The 18181-nt window shown below is 39.7% G+C and overlaps 1 protein-coding gene and 1 long non-coding RNA gene across 4 annotated transcripts in view; one reads left to right on the forward strand and one right to left on the reverse strand.

The window, feature by feature from the left end:
* Positions 1-743: 743 nt before the first annotated feature.
* On the forward strand, positions 744-17094 carry LOC139803407 (protein-glutamine gamma-glutamyltransferase E-like). The gene is made up of 13 exons (XM_071759542.1): positions 744-1679; positions 5731-5898; positions 6210-6452; positions 6950-7068; positions 7565-7693; positions 8196-8373; positions 8533-8668; positions 9548-9651; positions 10119-10364; positions 11766-12071; positions 13820-13977; positions 14184-14317; positions 16174-17094. Exons 1-13 carry the CDS (start codon positions 1673-1675, stop codon positions 16319-16321), a joined length of 2076 nt encoding a protein of 691 aa, XP_071615643.1. The 5' UTR covers positions 744-1672; the 3' UTR covers positions 16322-17094.
* The window catches only part of LOC139803409 (uncharacterized), a 52705-nt gene continuing 40078 nt past the window's right edge, over positions 5555-18181 (reverse strand). For 2 of the 3 annotated variants that reach the window (XR_011729005.1, XR_011729003.1), the window contains exons 4-6: positions 9527-9685; positions 6342-6472; positions 5555-5759 (exon numbers count right to left, since the gene is read on the reverse strand). This is a non-coding gene — a long non-coding RNA (uncharacterized lncRNA). The remainder of the gene's footprint in view (positions 5760-6341; positions 6473-9526; positions 9686-18181) is intronic. The other variant, XR_011729004.1, reaches the window with a different exon arrangement.

Here is an 18181-nt window from a genome sequence, read left to right on the forward strand (position 1 = left end):
ATCCTTTAAAATTTTTAAGCTCTCTGTTTTCTGCATTCTTGACGTTATCCAGCTGAGGTTAGCCCAAGGCTAACACAGTACTTCAGCAGAAGTCTCACTAACAAAAGAGAGTATTTCACAAACATCAAAGCTCCAAGGCAGCTTCTAATGGTGCTTCAGTCACTATGACTTTCTAGTTTAACAGTGATGCACTGAAACAATGCAGCATTTGTTTTCTTACAAGTTACTCAGCTGACTAAAGGAAATCTTGTGTAATCAGTGTTTCCAACGATTGCTTGTTGCAAATCAGTCTGTACGACAGCTTCTGCTTCTTACTTCTTCTCCAATAGTGTATTGATATGTCACAGAAAAAAAAAAATTAGATGGGTTTGACTGACTTCAAAGCAACTCCATGCTAGCTTTTATCATCCTCTGGATGCTAACAAGTTTATCTACTTCAGTGTTGTTGAGAAATTGACATCAGACTAGTTGATGACTACTATAATTTGTCAGCTCTTTCTCCTGCCTACTGTCCCATTTTATACACTGACACTGCGCTTGCCAGTTTCTAATCTAATGAAATTTCCACCATTGAAGTTCTTCAGGGTAAGCACTAACACTCCTGAGATTCCTCAGTCTCTTCTCCTCGTTTGTAGGTAAGTGACATAAGGTAATAACAAGAACAAATATCGTACTCACATCTCTGTAAGGAAATGTAAGGAGTGAAACACAGAGAGAGAGATATCAAATCGATAGAGGCCTCATAAGAAAAATGAAGAGTTAAATCTAATAAAAAGGAATACTATGAGGCCGTGTTAATAAATTCATTTCCACATTCATCTGCGCATGCATGGATTTCAACATTTATTGTTGCATCTTTATAGTCAGATGAGTAGCCAGTACAGAAGCACAAATTATAGTAGTAACTTGTACCTGCTACAAAATGAGTGTTTTATTTTACGAGGATGAAGTTTCTCTTTGTGCAGGGAGAGTTACTACTTGAAATCCACTCCTCAGAGCTGTTCAGCATTCAGTGAGTGTTCATCATTCGGTGGTTTGGTTTGTCAGATTAATAGTAGCTTACATTCCATTTACAGCATTAATACCATTAGTATAATTCACAGAGACTCTAAGGAAGGGCTGACACAAAGGCATTATTGTGGTGATCCCAAAAAAAGGGTTGATGAGATACATTAAAAGTTCTGTGTTTTTTCCAAGACTTAGGAATAGACTCATAGGGAAGGAACCCTATTAGTTTTATTATGAATATACACTTTTATTGCATGAATAGTCATCTGTGGATCATACTGGGAAAAGATATTCATGACTCAAAAAATATCCCTTCCTGAGTGACACATCATTCTATGTGAAATTCTGGATTTCAGGTATGCAATTAAATGCTCTACTTTTCTAAGCATCTCAGTCAACCCTCTGGATAAATAGCCTGAATTGCATAAGTGCAATGTGTTAAAAACCATGAGCTAATATATGGTCACTAGGAAGTTTACATGCCCACTGTTATGACTTATGTGCCTCACCCACCTAATGTGAATTATAATTGGTTTGAACATAAGGAGAGGCCTGAAGTTTTCTCTATAAATGCTGCAACACAGCCAGAGCTTGAAGTCTTATCATATAGGCCTACAGTTGCTCACAGAAATACAAAGTCCAACGCACAGAGGAGCAAGCAAGCATGGCAGGTAAGTAAAAAAAAAAAAAAAAAAAAAAAGGAAAAGAAAGGACAACTGAATAATGTACCATATGCTAGCTTTCTCTGTGGGTTAATGCTTTATAAACTGCTCGCAATTGTTGCAGTACACTGAATTTTGAAATCATGATTAGACAATTTCAGCGTTTTTCTTTCCTGAATTTTCAGCAGACACAAACAAGGAAAAGAAGATAATCTATTCATTATCATTGGAGTTAGATATTACAAAACTGCAAATAGAGGAAAAGAAGTTATGGAGTTATAGCAAACTGCAGACTATCTTTTAGCATGAAGCTTGATGAATTGGAGTGTAGTTCAGGTATGACTGGATCTGTGTTGATGAGAATATCTGTGATATTAACTTGTAGATTCAGAGTAAGCAAACTGCAATGTCATTTTAATTATTTGTTAAAATTAGTGTGAAAGGCAAAGGCATTCTAAAATACAAACAAAGCAAGAAGATGTCCAGCAGAAGGTTCTTAGGAAAGTATCTTAAATCGATGCACTGTAGCAAGTTCAGCCATGTTCCTCCCTAGGCCTGACTTTCTGGAACTTCTGTAAAAATGCATAATGAGGCCTCAGTGCAGATGACACCACTTCCCCTCTTCTAGGCGTATAGTTCATGCTGTGCTGGATTTATGCCATGTAGGCTTGAAAAGCTCAGGAAATTAATAATGTGATTAAGTTCAGGAAATAAACAACCATCCAAAGAGCACAGAAATGACAGGCACTGCTTTCCCCCCAAGGGGTTAAGTGAGGCACAATTAGCCCATTTTGACAGTTTTAGAAGAACTGATTGCACGAACTCTTAAAACAAGTGTTCGGTCATATACTATTATCTGAAATAGTTCATGTCATTGACCTGGTCTATTTGTGCTAGCAGCCCTCAACAGCATCTTTTGTTTGGCTGCTCTGATGACCTCGTAGTTAGTGACTGTCTCAATGCATCTGCTAAATGTAATACCATCTAAATGTTTACCTGTTTAAGAGCAGAACATTGTTTGGGAAGGAATCAGGTGTGTATGACCATTATGAGGCTACTGATTCCCTCACAAATCTCTTCCCCCGAGCAGAGCTTGATTAAATGGCGAAATGCAATTTGGTAAGTCAAGCAGAAAAGACTGAACTGAGTAGAATAATACTTCTCCTTAAAAAAATAAATTATATAGTAAAAGGGGTAGTAAAAACCTTCATCTACAACAAGAGGGGAAAAAAACCCGCAAAACCGCTTGTTTCTGCATTGTAACACTTCCTTTTAAGCAACAATTTGCCAAAAACCTATCCCAGACATTTGAGCAAGGTGATCCCTGAAAACTTTCTCTTTAAGTATCATACACCATCCTGTCCTTCTCAACCACAATTTTCTCATCGCACAAAATGCAAGAAGCAATAGCAGCATTTTAACGAACAACATGGTCAGCACCTGCTTGTGAAACACCCAGGGCCCAAGATATACCAAGCACAAGCTCAGATGGAGATGTTAGAAGTGCTCAGGGATGCTCCTCACATCACCACGGAGAATCTGAATGCAAAAATCCTCTGAGGTTCTGTGTGCAGGTATGTGTGTGTTCATCACTGTGTTCACTCTCTCTCCTCCTGCCCTCCCAACACACACACTTTTTTCCCATTAAGTACATATAAATCCACAGGCCAACCTCTAACGGATCTACCTTAATACAGGTGGTGCATAAAGAAAAGGGAAAAACACCTAAAAAGATCCTATACATTAGACAGTGTGACTTTTTAAGGGTTTTGATACACTGCAGCATACTACTACTACAAAGGACTCATCAAGTTGTCTCATATTCTCATACTCAAAATAATTATCTCAGCTTCTGTCACTTTTAAGTGTCATTGTTATTATAACTAAGGCAGGAGTCAAACTTGCAAGCATCCTATTCGTGTATTAGAATTAAGAGCATATGCCCACACAATGGGACACGTGGGAAGAAAGAAGCAGAGCAACATAGTGATGGGAGCCTGCAAAGAGGTATTCTTTGAATCTTCCATCTGGGTACGAGTCTTGGATCTGCATAGGAAGAACCCCGAGCACCAGTACAGGCTGGACACTGAGCTGTGTGAGAGCAGTGAAGAGGAAAGGGATCTGGGGGTGCTGCTGGATGGAAGAATGACCGTGATGAACCAATAGAACACCTCCCTTATGAGGAAAGGCTGAGGGAGCTGTATCTCTTCAGCTTGGAGAAGAGTAATAGGTGACCTCATCAATGGTTATAAATATATAAAGGGAGAGAACCAGGAGGATGGTGCCAGGCTCTTCTCAATTACGCCCAATGACACGACAAGAGGCAATGTATACAAGCTTGAGCATAGGAGGTTCCATATAAACAAGAGGAAAAACTTATTTACTGTCAGGGCGACAGAGAACTGGAACAGGCTGACCAGGGAGGTTGTGGGGTCTCCTTCTCTGGAGACATTCAAAACCCACCTGGACACATTCCTGCATGACCTGTTATAGGTGACCCTGCTCTGGCAAGGGGGGTTGGGCTCAATGATCTCTCGAGGTCCCTTCCAACCCCTAACTTCCTGTGATTCCATGATTCTCTGCTAATGAGCACGCAGCAGTAGCAGCTGGAAGTTTTAACTTCCAGATAATGTCTTTACTCCGTTCCAACAGAAGAGATGTGTGCATAAGTGGGAGAGGTAGGAAAATACATTTAAATTTAATAAGCTATAAATAACAGGTTGTGTGTGACTATGTCAGAGCTGTCTGGGGAGCCTCACATAGGTTCATCCCAGTCTGTGCGCTGTCAGTTTGCCTTACTCCTGTGTACTTGTCCCATGGCAGCTTCTGAAGTTCACTTATTAGTACATGTCACTCCTATGTCACTGGCAGTCTGCCTTCAGGAATAAGCCGCCTCATCATGTCCTGGTGTGTCGTTGCCATGCAGTTGCTGCATGGCGCTTCAGGGGTATGTAAGGAAGAGTTGTGATCAGAAAAAAAAACGAAGGCGGGTAGGCTATTCTAGGGACTGATTTCCAATCCTAAAACAAGAGCACAATAAGGGTGACATTTAAGGAAATTCAAGTGTCGCTGATGATTCCTACAGAGTTGGTGAAGAGAATCCCAATGCAAAGAAGGACAGGAAGTAATACTGAGGAGAATCAAACTATTACAGAAGAGGTCACTTACTCTTCAGTGCTGAACTCTTCCTCCTATATATTCATCTCTTTAACACAGTTACTAAAGTGAGGGAAGAAATCTGGGTATCAGTGGAAAAGGATGTCATGAGTTATATAAATGAACCCGTTTACAAAAGATTATTCTGATATAGCTTATTCTGGGTACATTAAAGAAAAATACTAAGATGGCTTAGAAATGGCTAAGATGGCTTCGTTTTCTGAGTTCTAAAGAACCTTCTATGGCTATTCACTAGAGTTTTGACACCTACCTATGAAATCCTTACATTTACAGCTACCATACATGATCTGCAAATGCTGGCTGGCTTACAGGAAGCTGCCTGTCAGATACATTCTGCTTGACTAGTATTCTTATGTTAGTATTTCTTGTCAGTAGCCCACATTCTCAGCCTTTGCCCATAATGTTTAATCCAAATGTCTGGTCTGATTTTTCCAAATGTCTCAGTCAGATTTCTTTATTTCTCATTCAGAGGAAGCAAGGCTGTGCCACTGTTAATAAAACACCATGCCTTGGAATGGATGACATCCTGAGTGAACTATCCAAGTAACTAACTCTCAAGTATTCAATTCTCTCTTAGATGTCTTTGTGATTTCTCCTTAGTACCAAATATGCTATTCCTGCTATAGTTAATTATGCAGATAATCTCTAATAGTCTGTGCAAGGAGGAGTTTCCCTCAAAAAGGAAAATTAAAAAACCCAACAAAATTATCACAAATTAATTCTATTTTGGACGGAAACCTCACATGAGCACTAGCTACCTGAAGAAAGTAATATGATTCTTCAAAGTGGTTTCTGTGCTTGTTCCTCCTTATAAGGTGTGGCTGGGTTCCTTCCTCCTTGGAGGCACCCTCAAGTTTTCTTGCTCTTCCCACTTCTTTCATAGCTGCAACACAGCCAAGTACCAACTGGCATCTGAAAGAAAATGCAAGAGATCACCACACAAGTAAATTTTCTAGCAAAGAACTGATCGTGAGGAGAGGACAGGCCTTCACTGTCACCTTCAATGGAACAGAACAACCTGAGCAAAACTTAACATTCACTGCAGAAACAGGTATGGCTCCCAACTTTTTTCACAGAGAGTAACGCTGCCTCATGACATTCTTTTGCCCCAATATGCACTATAAGACAGCAAGATAAAACTTTGGAGCCAAGATGGTGGTTCATAAATTCATGGAACTAGCTGTTTGAAGTGTTTTGTTGTATTACTCCCATCCCAGCTAGCCGTGATAGTTTCCTTTTGTTTCCAACACGTGGCACAAACTAATATGAGCAGAAGGTTACATTTCTGCTCAGTCTGTTGCTGACTAAATTTCTATTTCAGCAAGCTCAGAAAACAATAATGATGCTTATTTTCCTTAAAAGGTCCAAAACCCTCAAAGCTGGCTAAGACCCAGGCCACATTTGGTATCTCCAGCACAGTGAGCACAGAGAGTTGGAGTGCAGTTCTACAATCCACCAGTTCCAACTCTGTGAGCGTCTCCATTTCCAGCCCACCTAATGCTGTCCTTGGACGCTACAGGCTGAGTGTTCAAAGTACTTCAAGTGGCAGCTCCTCTCCAGCAAGCCTTGGCACTTTTGTTTTGCTCTTTAACCCATGGTCTTCAGGTATGCACGTCAGATTTTCCCTGAAAGAACCAAGTTGCTTGTTGAGCATTAATATTTGCAGCTTCTACATTTATCTAGAGTTCTTTAATTAACCACATAATGTACCAGTGAGAAAAGAAAATAGTACATAAAATCAGCTCTTTATCACATACGTACTGGACAGCTCCTTGCCCTAAAAGGTTAGGTTCTGCTCAAGCCGATAAAGTACTGCTTTTGACAGAGCTTCCCTACTTCTGCCTAAGTATAAAAGAAAGCACCGGGTCTCTGTAGAACCAAGAAAAAAGAGTCATACCTACCAGCTGCCATATTTTCCCAGATTTGACAGTGTCTTCACTCACGACACCCCCCACCCCTCCCTCAAACTATAGGAAATCCTAATTTCAGGGTCTGTTTATAACAGCAAGCACAGCAAAGCATAGATGGATATCTTCAAGCAATCTTATTGATGGAGACAGGCTCCTCAAGTTTTGGTACATACCTCTGGTTTGGCTTTCCAGATGATGATGTGTTCATGCCTAACACGTCTGAGTGTGAGGAATATGTGCTAGAAGAGTTTGGCATTATTTTTGCGGGCAACAAAAACCATATCAACGGCTTTGGATGGAACTATGGCCAGGTAAGTGCAGAACCGAAACACCAGGCAGTGTTTCATGCTCTACTTTTCATACAAACTGGGTGACCAGAGCATGTTTACTTTATCAAGTTCATTTCAGTCATCCATATCTGAAGAGCAAGAGCCTGGTAATGAGATCAGAAATCATGCCACGCCCTGTTATAATGAAAAATACAAGGATTTGCAATTGCTTAAGTCTGTGATTTGACGTAGGATGCAGAGGTGCAGCCAGCAGAAACCTGAACGTCTGATAGGAAGCAAACTACTGTAGCAATGCTGAGAAGTAAAGTTCTGGCCTTAAGCCCGTGGATTCATAGTTTTGAAAAGCTCCTTTTGAGTTCCAATCCTCACAGTTTGCCGAGGCCTCATTTTTATACCATAATTCCTGGCTGAGCTGCAGCACTTCATTTGGTGACTAAAAAAACATTAAACATTTACATGGCTCTACTTATCCTGATTTTTAGTCAACTGTAGTAACACTAACATTTCTGTAACACAGTTTCAAGAAGATATTCTCAATATTTGCCTTTCCATGCTGGATCGAAGCTTATACTATCGTCAGGATCCTGCTACAGATGTAGCTCACCGAAATGACCCCAAATATCTGGGCCGTGTTCTCAGTGCGGTGGTGAGTAACACAAAGTCCAAACTACTAACTGTTCTTTTAAGTAGTTAGCTTCCTCACCTATAGCAATGTATGGGGTTACTCTACTGTGACACATTTGTTGTTGTTACTGTGACACTTTCCCTAATATAATGTAAATTTGCTGAGGGGTCACTACAACATGATTCAGGCATGTTCTGACAGCTGCCTGTATGATATACTTTGATGATGCTGTTCAATCATACAGTGGTAAAGGTGCCACCTCATGTCAGAAAGGTTTACTGAGAACTGATGTTTGTCTTCTTACCGGGTGCTACGGTACACAGGTGGGAGAAACAAAGACTAAATGCTCATCTTTTGAGAGCACATAATTTCACTTCCCTAAAAAGATATGGCTTCTTCCTCAAGGCCAGCTGCACAAAGCACTGACTTTTGTCCACTATGTCATTTGAGGCTTTCCGCCTGCCCACTCCTCTATCGCTACAACACATTATTCTCATTATAAATTTAGTGAATATTTTTACAGGTCAATGCAAATGATGACCAAGGGGTGCTGCTAGGAAACTGGAGTGGAGATTATGAGGGTGGGAAAAATCCAAGCAGCTGGACTGGAAGTGGTGAAATCCTGCAAAACTGGAAGAAATCAGGATTCAAACCTGTTAGATATGGACAATGTTGGGTTTTTGCAGCGGTATTGACTACAGGTATGTTCTATATCATGAACGTAACTGACACTGCATAGATTCTATTGAAAGAAGCACTGATACTTCCTACATGAAAATCTTTCAAAACATCGTGTGTTATATGAAACTTCATATTCCAGGAATAAGCTTTCTGACTATGACTGTGTATTTTCTCTTCAGCGCTCAGATGTCTGGGGATTCCCACTCGTACAATTACAAACTTCAGCTCTGCACACGATGCAGACAGAAATCTGCGTGTGGATGAGTTTTACGATGCTTCTGGAAATCATTTGGACAGGGCAGCTGACAGCATATGGTAAGGCTCTATAATATTTAATAGTATGGATATCCTAGACTTTTAAGGTGCAGAGTATAGATTCTAATGACAAATGCTTTGTTAACTTCTTAAAAGTTGCCTTAAAAAGAATTACCCCCACACAGGATCAATTTAAAAAATCCTACAAAGTAATACTACAAACTTGTTGTTTCCACTCTTTTTCAGTTAAACAGAGAACAACATGATTTACAGCAGTGAATTGAAGCCAGGGCAGGCAAAGTTACAGCAATGATGCCCCAGATGAATGAAAAATTGTGGTATTACACGAGAAATGTCAAACAGTGGGACCTGACTTATTTTGGAACTCTCTTAAAAGACAGTTCACATTAAGCTGCGAAATTTCAACAGAATGAGCTTTCCTGCCTTTTTTGTTTGTTTTGTATTGACACCATTCGCAGTGAAAACAATTTAATTATTGCCACTACTTAGCATCAAATGTAATTCAAACAAGCTTGCATTTGGCTTAGAACAGGTGTGGTTCCTCACTTTTTGCCTTGTTTACTCCTGTGTTTGTTCTGGCTCTTTACTAAATATAAGTAACTAGCACTGTGCCGTAAGGAAAACGGCTAAAACTAAGGGAGAGCACATGCACAAAATTTTTAGAGAAAAACAGGCTCAAATTTTGTATGATTTGTATAATTCTACAAATTTGCCTTCTGCCCTTGAACACTTATGCCTTTCACAATGCAGTTTTCAACCCCTATCTGGTTAATATAGTCAGAATCAGAGCTGAAGTGGTCAGTGTCAGGCAAGAACCTATGCAAATTCAAGCATTTACCCAAGATGGCTGATTAATGGATGTGGACAAGAATTCAGAAACACATACTAGTAGCTTACTTTGTCCATTCTTGCATGCAGGAATTTTCATGTCTGGAACGAAAGCTGGTTTTCCCGTAGTGACTTGGGCTCCTCATACAGTGGATGGCAAATTCTGGATGCAACTCCCCAAGAACAAAGTGGAGGTACACAGGAATAATGCTGGAAAATTACAAATGACTTTCAGAGAAACAGAAAAAAACATGTAAAACCATTGTAAAAGTAATTTCTCAGGAGCAGAATAACAGAAAAGAACACTTTATCACATTAGAAAAGCCTCAGAGCATAGGTGGATGGCAAGAAACAAACTGAGACTCTTAGAAGCAGTCTTTTGCAACAATTTCTGTATTTCCAATGTAGGCATCCAGAGCTATTGAAAATCAAGGGATAATATAAAAAAAAAAAAAAAAAAAAAATAAAATCAAGTGTACCTCCAGAATAAACACAATACACATTGACAATTGTTCTGGTATGAGGATCTACATGGGTGAAAGAGCTAGCATGAGACAACAGAACAAGGAATTTCAGAGTCATTGACAAATATCTGTCTAGTACAAGGTTCCCTGTAAAAGAGTTAATTAGGTGTATTTGGTTTTTTTTCTTGATGTGGTAGGAATTTATCAGTGTGGTCCTGCCTCACGGAACGCCATCAAAGAAGGAGATGTAGATCTGGACTACGACTGCCCCTTTGTATTTGCAGAAGTGAATGCAGACTGTATGTACTGGAACTACGATCCTGCCACTGGAAAGAAAACATTAATGTACTCTGAGTCTACTGTAATTGGCCAATTCATGAGCACCAAGGCAGTTGGTAGAGATGATCGTGTAGATGTCACCAATCATTATAAATATGAAGAAGGTAATAAAATGACTGGTTCTTCTAGTTACATAGCTGCTTCATACCTGAACTTATATAAACTTTAGGTTAGTCTCCTAGTAGGCAACTTTGGCACCTGTAAGTTAAGAACAAAATTTATATTCAGTTTATTTAGTTCTAATAAAAAAGGGAACAGAAGGTAACAAGTAAAAAATACTGCCTTGTCCTTCCTGATACAGACCTGCTTTGTGGGAGCTAAGTAAAGCAGGTCCAAGTATCTCCAAGTGAAGCGTGCAATGTTCCACCTACCTGTTACTAATGTGCACTGACTGCCTCCGTTTTGAGAGAATTAGTCTACATCACCAGCCCAGCTATTCAACAGCAGGATGAAACACCTGTCACAGAAATCCAAGCTAAATCAACATCTAGGCCTAGGAAAAGCCTCTCTTTCAAAGGGTCAAACCTGGTAAACTTGCCAGACTTTTAGGTTTGATAGTACGAGTGCAAACAATGACCAGCGCTACTAGCAATATATACTAGAAAAATGAAAAGCATGCATGGTAAAACGCAGCCCAGACAGCTAGTGTCCCTTGTGCACTGGCTACAGCTGGGATGAAGTTGCTGCCCTGCTAAAGGCCTTGTGGACACACCACCGTTTTGGCTGTTAGCTCCTGCAGTGGGTCAAGGCCTTCCTTCTCCCTCCCCACTGCAGCTGAGTAGGCTATAGGTAGGTGAGAGGCTGGGATGGGACCCTGCCAGCACAGCCAACCCAAAGTAAACCCATGCCATATGATTGAGTGCACAGCAACAAAGCTTTAGAGAAAGCTGGAGGAAACAGGGCATGGGGGATCATGGGTATGGCATCTCTATTTTCAAAAACCCTTTAAGTCTGTTGAGGCCCTGCTTTCCAGGATGCGGCTGGACATCTGTGAGCCAGTATGGAGTAGTTAATGTATTCCTCTTTTTGCTTTGCTCCAGTACCTTCCCTGTTTAGCTACCATTATCTCAATCTATGAGTCTTCTTGCCTGCCTTCTGTTTTCTCCCCATCCTGCAGGAATGGGGAGTGAGTGAGAAGATGAGTGGATGTTTGGCTGCTGGCCAGAGTCAACCCAGTGTTGTCAACCTTCCCTTATATTAGGGGCCTTTTCTATCTTAGCAAATTAGAATTTACGTTTCTAAATATTCCAGTCATAAAAAGACACAGAAATGGGAAGAATGTGAAACTCTGGACTTAAGATTTTGTGTTACAAAACATCGCTATTAGGACAGTTACACTAGTGACTGCAAATCCACATAATCAGGTGTGGCTGTGGAAAACATGGGGTTTGTTCGTCTGTAAGTACAGACACTACATACATTCTGCTGGCTTGACTCTAGCAATCATATAAAACAAGAGTTGCATGTTAACAACTGATGATAATTGTCATGGTTCTCTCTGGCAGGGTCAGCAAAAGAAAGAGACGTTTTTAAAAAAGCCCGTAAGAAGCTGGGACTTGAGGATAAGTTTGATCCTACAGCACCAACACCACATGAAATAGATCTAAAGCCTGACATCTCAGGGAAGTTCAAGGTGGCTGGCCCTTTAGATGTTGGGAAAGATATCAATCTCACTCTGGTTCTCGCAAACTTACAGCCTGATGCTAAGGCTCTTCACATAAATATGACTGCTTGGAGCACTGTGTACACGAGAAGACCAGTTAAGGAGATCTGGAAAGACTCCGTATTTGTCACTTTGTCTCCTAAGGAAGGTAATTTTTCCGATAACTTTTAATCATAATTGTGTAATTGTTTTATCGGCAAATAGGCATTAGAAGCTGGTCAACTTGGGAAAAAGCTCTAAAAAACTGCAATCTTGAATTTCTGTGCAGAAGAGGCTGAAAAAAATGACACTGATTACAAACATACTAAAAAGACATGTTTCACACCATCATTTCCTTAAGTACTATTTACAGTTTGGAAAATGTATCTTAGGAGTGAAAATAAGATGGTGAGTAAACAAGAAGTTTCTTTTAACAAAATTTGCATTTAAAATATTAAGGACAACATGAAAACAGGAATCAAGTCCAACTGATCGGCTACAATGAGCCTTACTGAAAACTAAAAGGACACGGCTAACTGCAGAAACAAAAAACTTGATCCATTAGCACATCAGAATGCAATTAATAGTGTGAGGAATAGAAATAGCTGAAATAGCTCGCTAAGCTCAACAGAGAAGAAAGTTTGTAGCGCAGGAACTGTTGAGGAGTAAAGACCGCAAAAATTTTGATTTTTGTTTTTTAGATGCAGTTTGATAACCTTATGGAAGAAATTCTCTACCTAATTATGAGTATCACTAGAAAGATGAGATTAAGCTACTGCGTTACTGTTGGGATCTTGGGATAATAGCTATATATAATAGCATCCCTAAAGCGATCATTCACTCACAACTGATAACTATATTGTGTTAATCTTTGGATTCAAGTCACTAGTGAGAAGCAGAAATTATATTTCATTTCCTTAATATGTAATTTGATTTCTGGAGCTGTGATCTATGAGCTTCCCCTAAAGCATTAGGAATTGGATTCTCAGTGAAGACAGACCTTATATGCCTTATGGCATTTACACTCAGGCAGGCACTTTGTGCTGTCTTGTGTTCATACAGGCTGTGTTAAACCAGTGGCTGAATTTACAGTCAGCAGGGAGGTTTTTTTTGTCCGTATCTGATGGCAGGAACCATTTAAAAGATTTCTGCCCTGTTCTGGAGGTATGCTCTGTTTGCTAGGATTTGTAATTAACAAATCTGTCACTACTGGAGAAATCCAGGAAGTTCAAATTGCCCCCATTTGCTTGCTCATTTTTGTGTGTCTTTGCATTTGTGACTTGTCATACATATTTGTATCTTTCATCCCCTGTATACTGCTGGAAGGTACTCTGTGGCTTTGCTTGCATGCAGCATGGCTACTCTACAGTTCCTCTGAACTTCATGATTATTGTACAAATAGACAAAAATGCGTAAAGGCCTGGATTCAGGGACAGAGGATATAGATTCCTTCCCATCTGATGTTCCTTACTTTGAATTACAGTATGGGAACTCCTGTAAAAACACATGAAATAAACAGCACATAGGGCTAAAAAAGATTAAAAAGTATGTCATTCGGCTCGTATCAGTATATCATGAGCAAGCAGGACTAGTGAGGCCTGACAGAGCATGCCTCATAACAAATGGAGTGACACTGGCAAACTCCTGAATCTGTCTTACCTTTTAAAGCAACTGGAAGGAAAATAAGCCAGGCAATATGGTAGCAAGGAATGGAGGAGGGATCATATTGAAAAATTCACTCTTTCTCTCTCTCTTTGCAGCAAAATGAAAGATTTGAATTAATTTAGTTTGCCATTGATGGCTGAAGGCGTTCCTAGTCCCAGAGATGGTATAAAAGGAACAGTACAAAAGTACCGGTGTCTTAGGTCTGTGCTTATAAAAGTGTGTATTAATTCCTTTCCTTATTTTTTCTCACAGAGAAACAATACCCCATTAAGATACCATATACTGAGTATCAACAGCAGTTAACTACAGACAACATGATAGAGATAACAGCTTTATGTCATGTAGAAGGTGGGATTCAAGTGCTAGTGCAAAGAGACATCACCCTGGACAATCCTGCCATCGACATACAGGTAAATTGCTGTTCCTTTGCTGAAAGTGTAGTGGCACAGTAAGGGGAAAATGAGCTCGTATAAGTACTTTCTTCCCCGGAAGACATGTTCTGTTCACATTCTGCCATGGTCCATCATAGCAGCTCATAATACCTCCTGATGACTGAGAAGGCTCAGATAGAAAAGAATATTGAAAACCTGACTTTTCAAGCATTTTCTCTGCACAGGTACTTGGTGAAGCAAAAGTGAACAAAGAAGTGGATGTGGAAGTGCTATTTACCAATCCTATTGATATGGAAGTGATGGACTGTGTTCTGCAGGTAGAAGGCAATGACCTGATCAGAGGAATCCTTCAGATAGAGTAAGTAGGAGAAATGCTTTCTTCCTGCCATTGAAGATACATGAACGAGAAAACAGGCATGGAAGACTTGGAACCATACAGAGGGATGAGACAGCATTTTACTCTTGCTGTAACTTGGGACACTAGTCAGTGTAAAATCCCATAATGAAGCACACAGCTTTTAACCAGCTCTTCATCTAAGCTAGGCCTTGGTTCCATAGTTTCAGAGGTCAAATAACTGCTGTCGTAACTTGGACAGAACTTGTTTTCCTGCCTATCTATCAGGATCCCACAGTTCCAGAAAAAAATACACAGACTAACACATGCAGTTCACTTTGTTGAGGCTGTCTGTGGTGCTACTGGACAGATGGGTTGAACCTTCTTTTTCTGATCACAGGGCCAGCGATAGGATATATGACTGCTTCTGTCCATGCTATACCTAACAGATATAAAAATCTTCTAAAAGATTTGCATTTATGTCACACAGATAGACGTCCATGTAAAAACCAGATGCATCAATGTCCCAGCTTTGGGAACAAAAATGAACACAGACTGTTTAAACACAGGTGATCGTAAACAATGGTACCTCTGGAAAGTACAACCCCGAGTATGCTCCATGCATAGCTATTCAGACACAATCACAACTAAGGAGGACAGCTTTTAAACAACAGACTAAACCATTACAAGCATCTACTCCTTACACAAGTGAATTTACTTTACTAAGGGACTAGAACCTGAATATAGCTGAAATCCATAAGGCAAACAGAAAGAGAAATACAAAAAAAATAGTGATTGTCACAATAAAAGTTTGGTCTGGTTTGGGCTTTTAATTAAAAAAAAAACAAAACGATCAAGTTTTTCCAAAACAAGAATTATGGGCACGCTGATTTTCAAGCTCTGCTTTTGGAACTCTACAAAATAATTGTGATAGGAGATTAATAAACAAAGTCAAGCAACTACAAGATGGTGCTTGGATGATGAATGAAAACACAGCAATAGTTCCTTTCACTATAGATCCCAGGTTCCTACTTTTATGCCTTATGACTTTGTTCCTGACTAGCTCTTTTTCCTCTAAGTATTTCACAACTGAAACCAAAAGGTTACATTTTCAGTCTGTCCTCCACTTGGAATATATACAAAATTGCACACAATTTTTGACATATACTAGCAAATGCAGCTGCTTCTAAAAAACACCTGGGATATGGGAGCTTGCTCTTCAACTGAATACACACAGAGACAAACACAAACAAACAAATATACACAGTAATTTACCACTGCCTTTTGTGCTTGAGCAACCAGGTTTGGTCTATCCCATAATTCACAACCTCTCCTGAGGGAACTTAGCAACCTCATGTTGTCTATCACATACAACTTTGTCCTCAGGCAAGACAAGACAATGTATCAGGGTAAGGCTCCTTGGGAAAACCATGTCATTTTCCAACAATTACAAAACACATTGGCTTAAACATTCCAGCTTGCATTCATAATTGTGCTGTGTAAACACTGACATTTTCTAGGTAATATTATCTATCCCAGTTCAGGAGTTTGTCTTAATGTTCTTCATAGTCTCAGATTATTCTTTTTTAATAATTCAGTTATATGATTGATTTACAACCTCTGTTCTTCATGAAGTTTCCTCTCATATGATACCAGTATGTCCCCCTCTGTGTGTTTATCTGGGTCACTGCATAATGATTTTGTGAGAGACCTTAATGAATGGGCTTGAGCGTTTAAATATGTACGATAGCCTGCATGGCCATTCTCCACTGAACTAATAGGAATTCTTACTTTAGATGGGAGATGGTTAGTGAAGAAACTCAAGCATTATGCAAAAGCCGATTTTCAGTTTATACGTTTCCATTTGTTTCCTCTTTTAGCGTGCCACCACTGAAAGCCAGTGAGACATCCAGTATGAAGTTTACACTTATCCCTTTTGAGACGGGTCCCAAACATCTACTTGTAAACTTCTCCTGTGACAAATTTACAGATATCAAGACCTTTAAGATGGTAAATGTGATTGATTAACATGAAGATATATAACGAATGGTCTGTGTATGACCTGAGCAAAATGTTGTAAGAAATCTTGCAGAAGAAAACAGTAAGAAAATTAGCAAAAAAAATTTCTCACTTCCTGTAATAAGGGGTTAAAAATGTTATACAGTTAAAATTTTACACTGGAATTTTAAATAAACTGAGGAATAGTCAATTCTTCATTTATTGTAGAGAGTGTCCTTTTTATTAAAAAGATCATGTTACCTTCTAATCAGAGACTGCTGGTTTCACTTTTGCCCGGTTTTCTTTGGAAATAATTCTTTCGAGACTGTCTCTCCATGAACACTTCTGGACTCACTTTTACATATTCAAAGTTTCATACAGTGGACCTGCAAAGCAGTGCTTCTCCTCACTGCAAAAGTGATGCTAGAAAGTAGTCAGAATGAGCTGCACAATTTATCTCCTTTAGCTTTGTCCTTTTTTTTTTTGCTGCAAAGTCTGTCCTGGCATTTTTTTTTTTTTTTTTTTGGTGAATCACAATGACCAAACGAGACATAGGAAATGATCAATTTTGAGAGCCATTTGACAAACACACTGAGATAACTCCTTAGGCTCAAGAGACTTCTTATTTTTGCATTCTGATATTTTACACTTGCTGAAAGTCCTCTGTGAAAATCAAAGGGAGGGTAATCTTAAATTGAAGGGTATTCTATCTTGAAAAGAGTTAGGAATTCTTCAGTTTAGACTGTGTGTGTCAGGAAGTCATCTTTCAGTGCTTAAGTTCAATAAAGCTTACTTGAAGCCAAGTGTGAGGATAGGCACAGACCAGAAGGAGGGTTCTAGGAATAAGTGAACTAGGTGTACCTAGTTCACAGAGTGACTTTGTTTATGGCCAATGATTGTACAACAGTAAGTCAATCTTTGACTGAAAATTACCAGGGAACTGCTCCATTGCACTTTGGACTTGCTGGGTCAGGAAAACCAGTAAAATTTTAAGTGCTCAGAGCCAGCTCTGTGCCCCTAGTTCCACCACATAGTGCAGGGCACCTGCAACTCACTGTAGGGACTCCTCACTGTTACACAAGCAGCCCAAGCTCAGATGGGTTATAAATTCTTTCTGACCTTGGAGACTGCAAAATTGTTTTCCGTGGTCCATCGCACATTGTCAGCATGATACCATAGCAAGATGGGCTAGAGAGAGGTACCTACTGTACAAGTAGTCCACAGTAGCACCTCTTTCTCCTGATGTTTCTCTAGGTTCACCAGAGCCAAGAGCTCACATCATGTAAGCTGAACAGTAGAAGCTGATGCTCAAGCATAGCCTTGGATTCAGATTGTGGATATGCTCTTCTTGACTTCTTTTTACACATCTTTACATGAAAATGACCAGACTACAATAAAGCAAAGTGAACAGCATTACCAGAAATTAGAGAAGCTTGCAAATTGGACCTGTAGGAGAATTACAAGGAAGGCAACACCCTTCAACACCCTTCCACTGCAACACTTCACATGCACTTGAAGTTAATGTGCCTAATTAAATCTGTGCCTGCTTGGATGAAGATTCATAGAAAGGATTCTCCAATGCTTTTTGTGGAAACTATACTGATCTCCTCTTTCTAGTAAAGAGTAGCAACAATATTAGTGTAAAGTGCAATATAGTTACCCTGAGCATATGAAGGAGAGGAATGACATAAGTAAGTATACTTTTGTCTGAAAGCTAGCAAACTGCAATTTCAAGGTTCTGAAATAAGGGGCAAGGAGGAACAAAATATTTTGAATCATTTTAGATGATGGGTGGGTGGAACTGAGGTAGGAAACACCTTTTACAATGTTAAGTCATTAGTCACTTAGGAACCATGACCGCTGCATTCCACAGGGATTACAAAAGCAGCT

The sequence above is a fragment of the Heliangelus exortis genome, chromosome 16 (genome assembly GCF_036169615.1).
Source record: "Heliangelus exortis chromosome 16, bHelExo1.hap1, whole genome shotgun sequence".
NCBI lineage: Eukaryota > Metazoa > Chordata > Aves > Apodiformes > Trochilidae > Heliangelus > Heliangelus exortis.

What these genes read in the sequence shown, in the direction of transcription:
- LOC139803407 (XM_071759542.1), top strand. An exon ending in AACATTCACTGCAGAAACAG is followed by an intron (nt 5,899 to 6,209) that starts GTATGGCTCCCA and finishes TTTCCTTAAAAG; the next exon opens with GTCCAAAACCCTCAAAGCTG. An exon ending in CTTTAACCCATGGTCTTCAG is followed by an intron (nt 6,453 to 6,949) that starts GTATGCACGTCA and finishes TTGGCTTTCCAG; the next exon opens with ATGATGATGTGTTCATGCCT.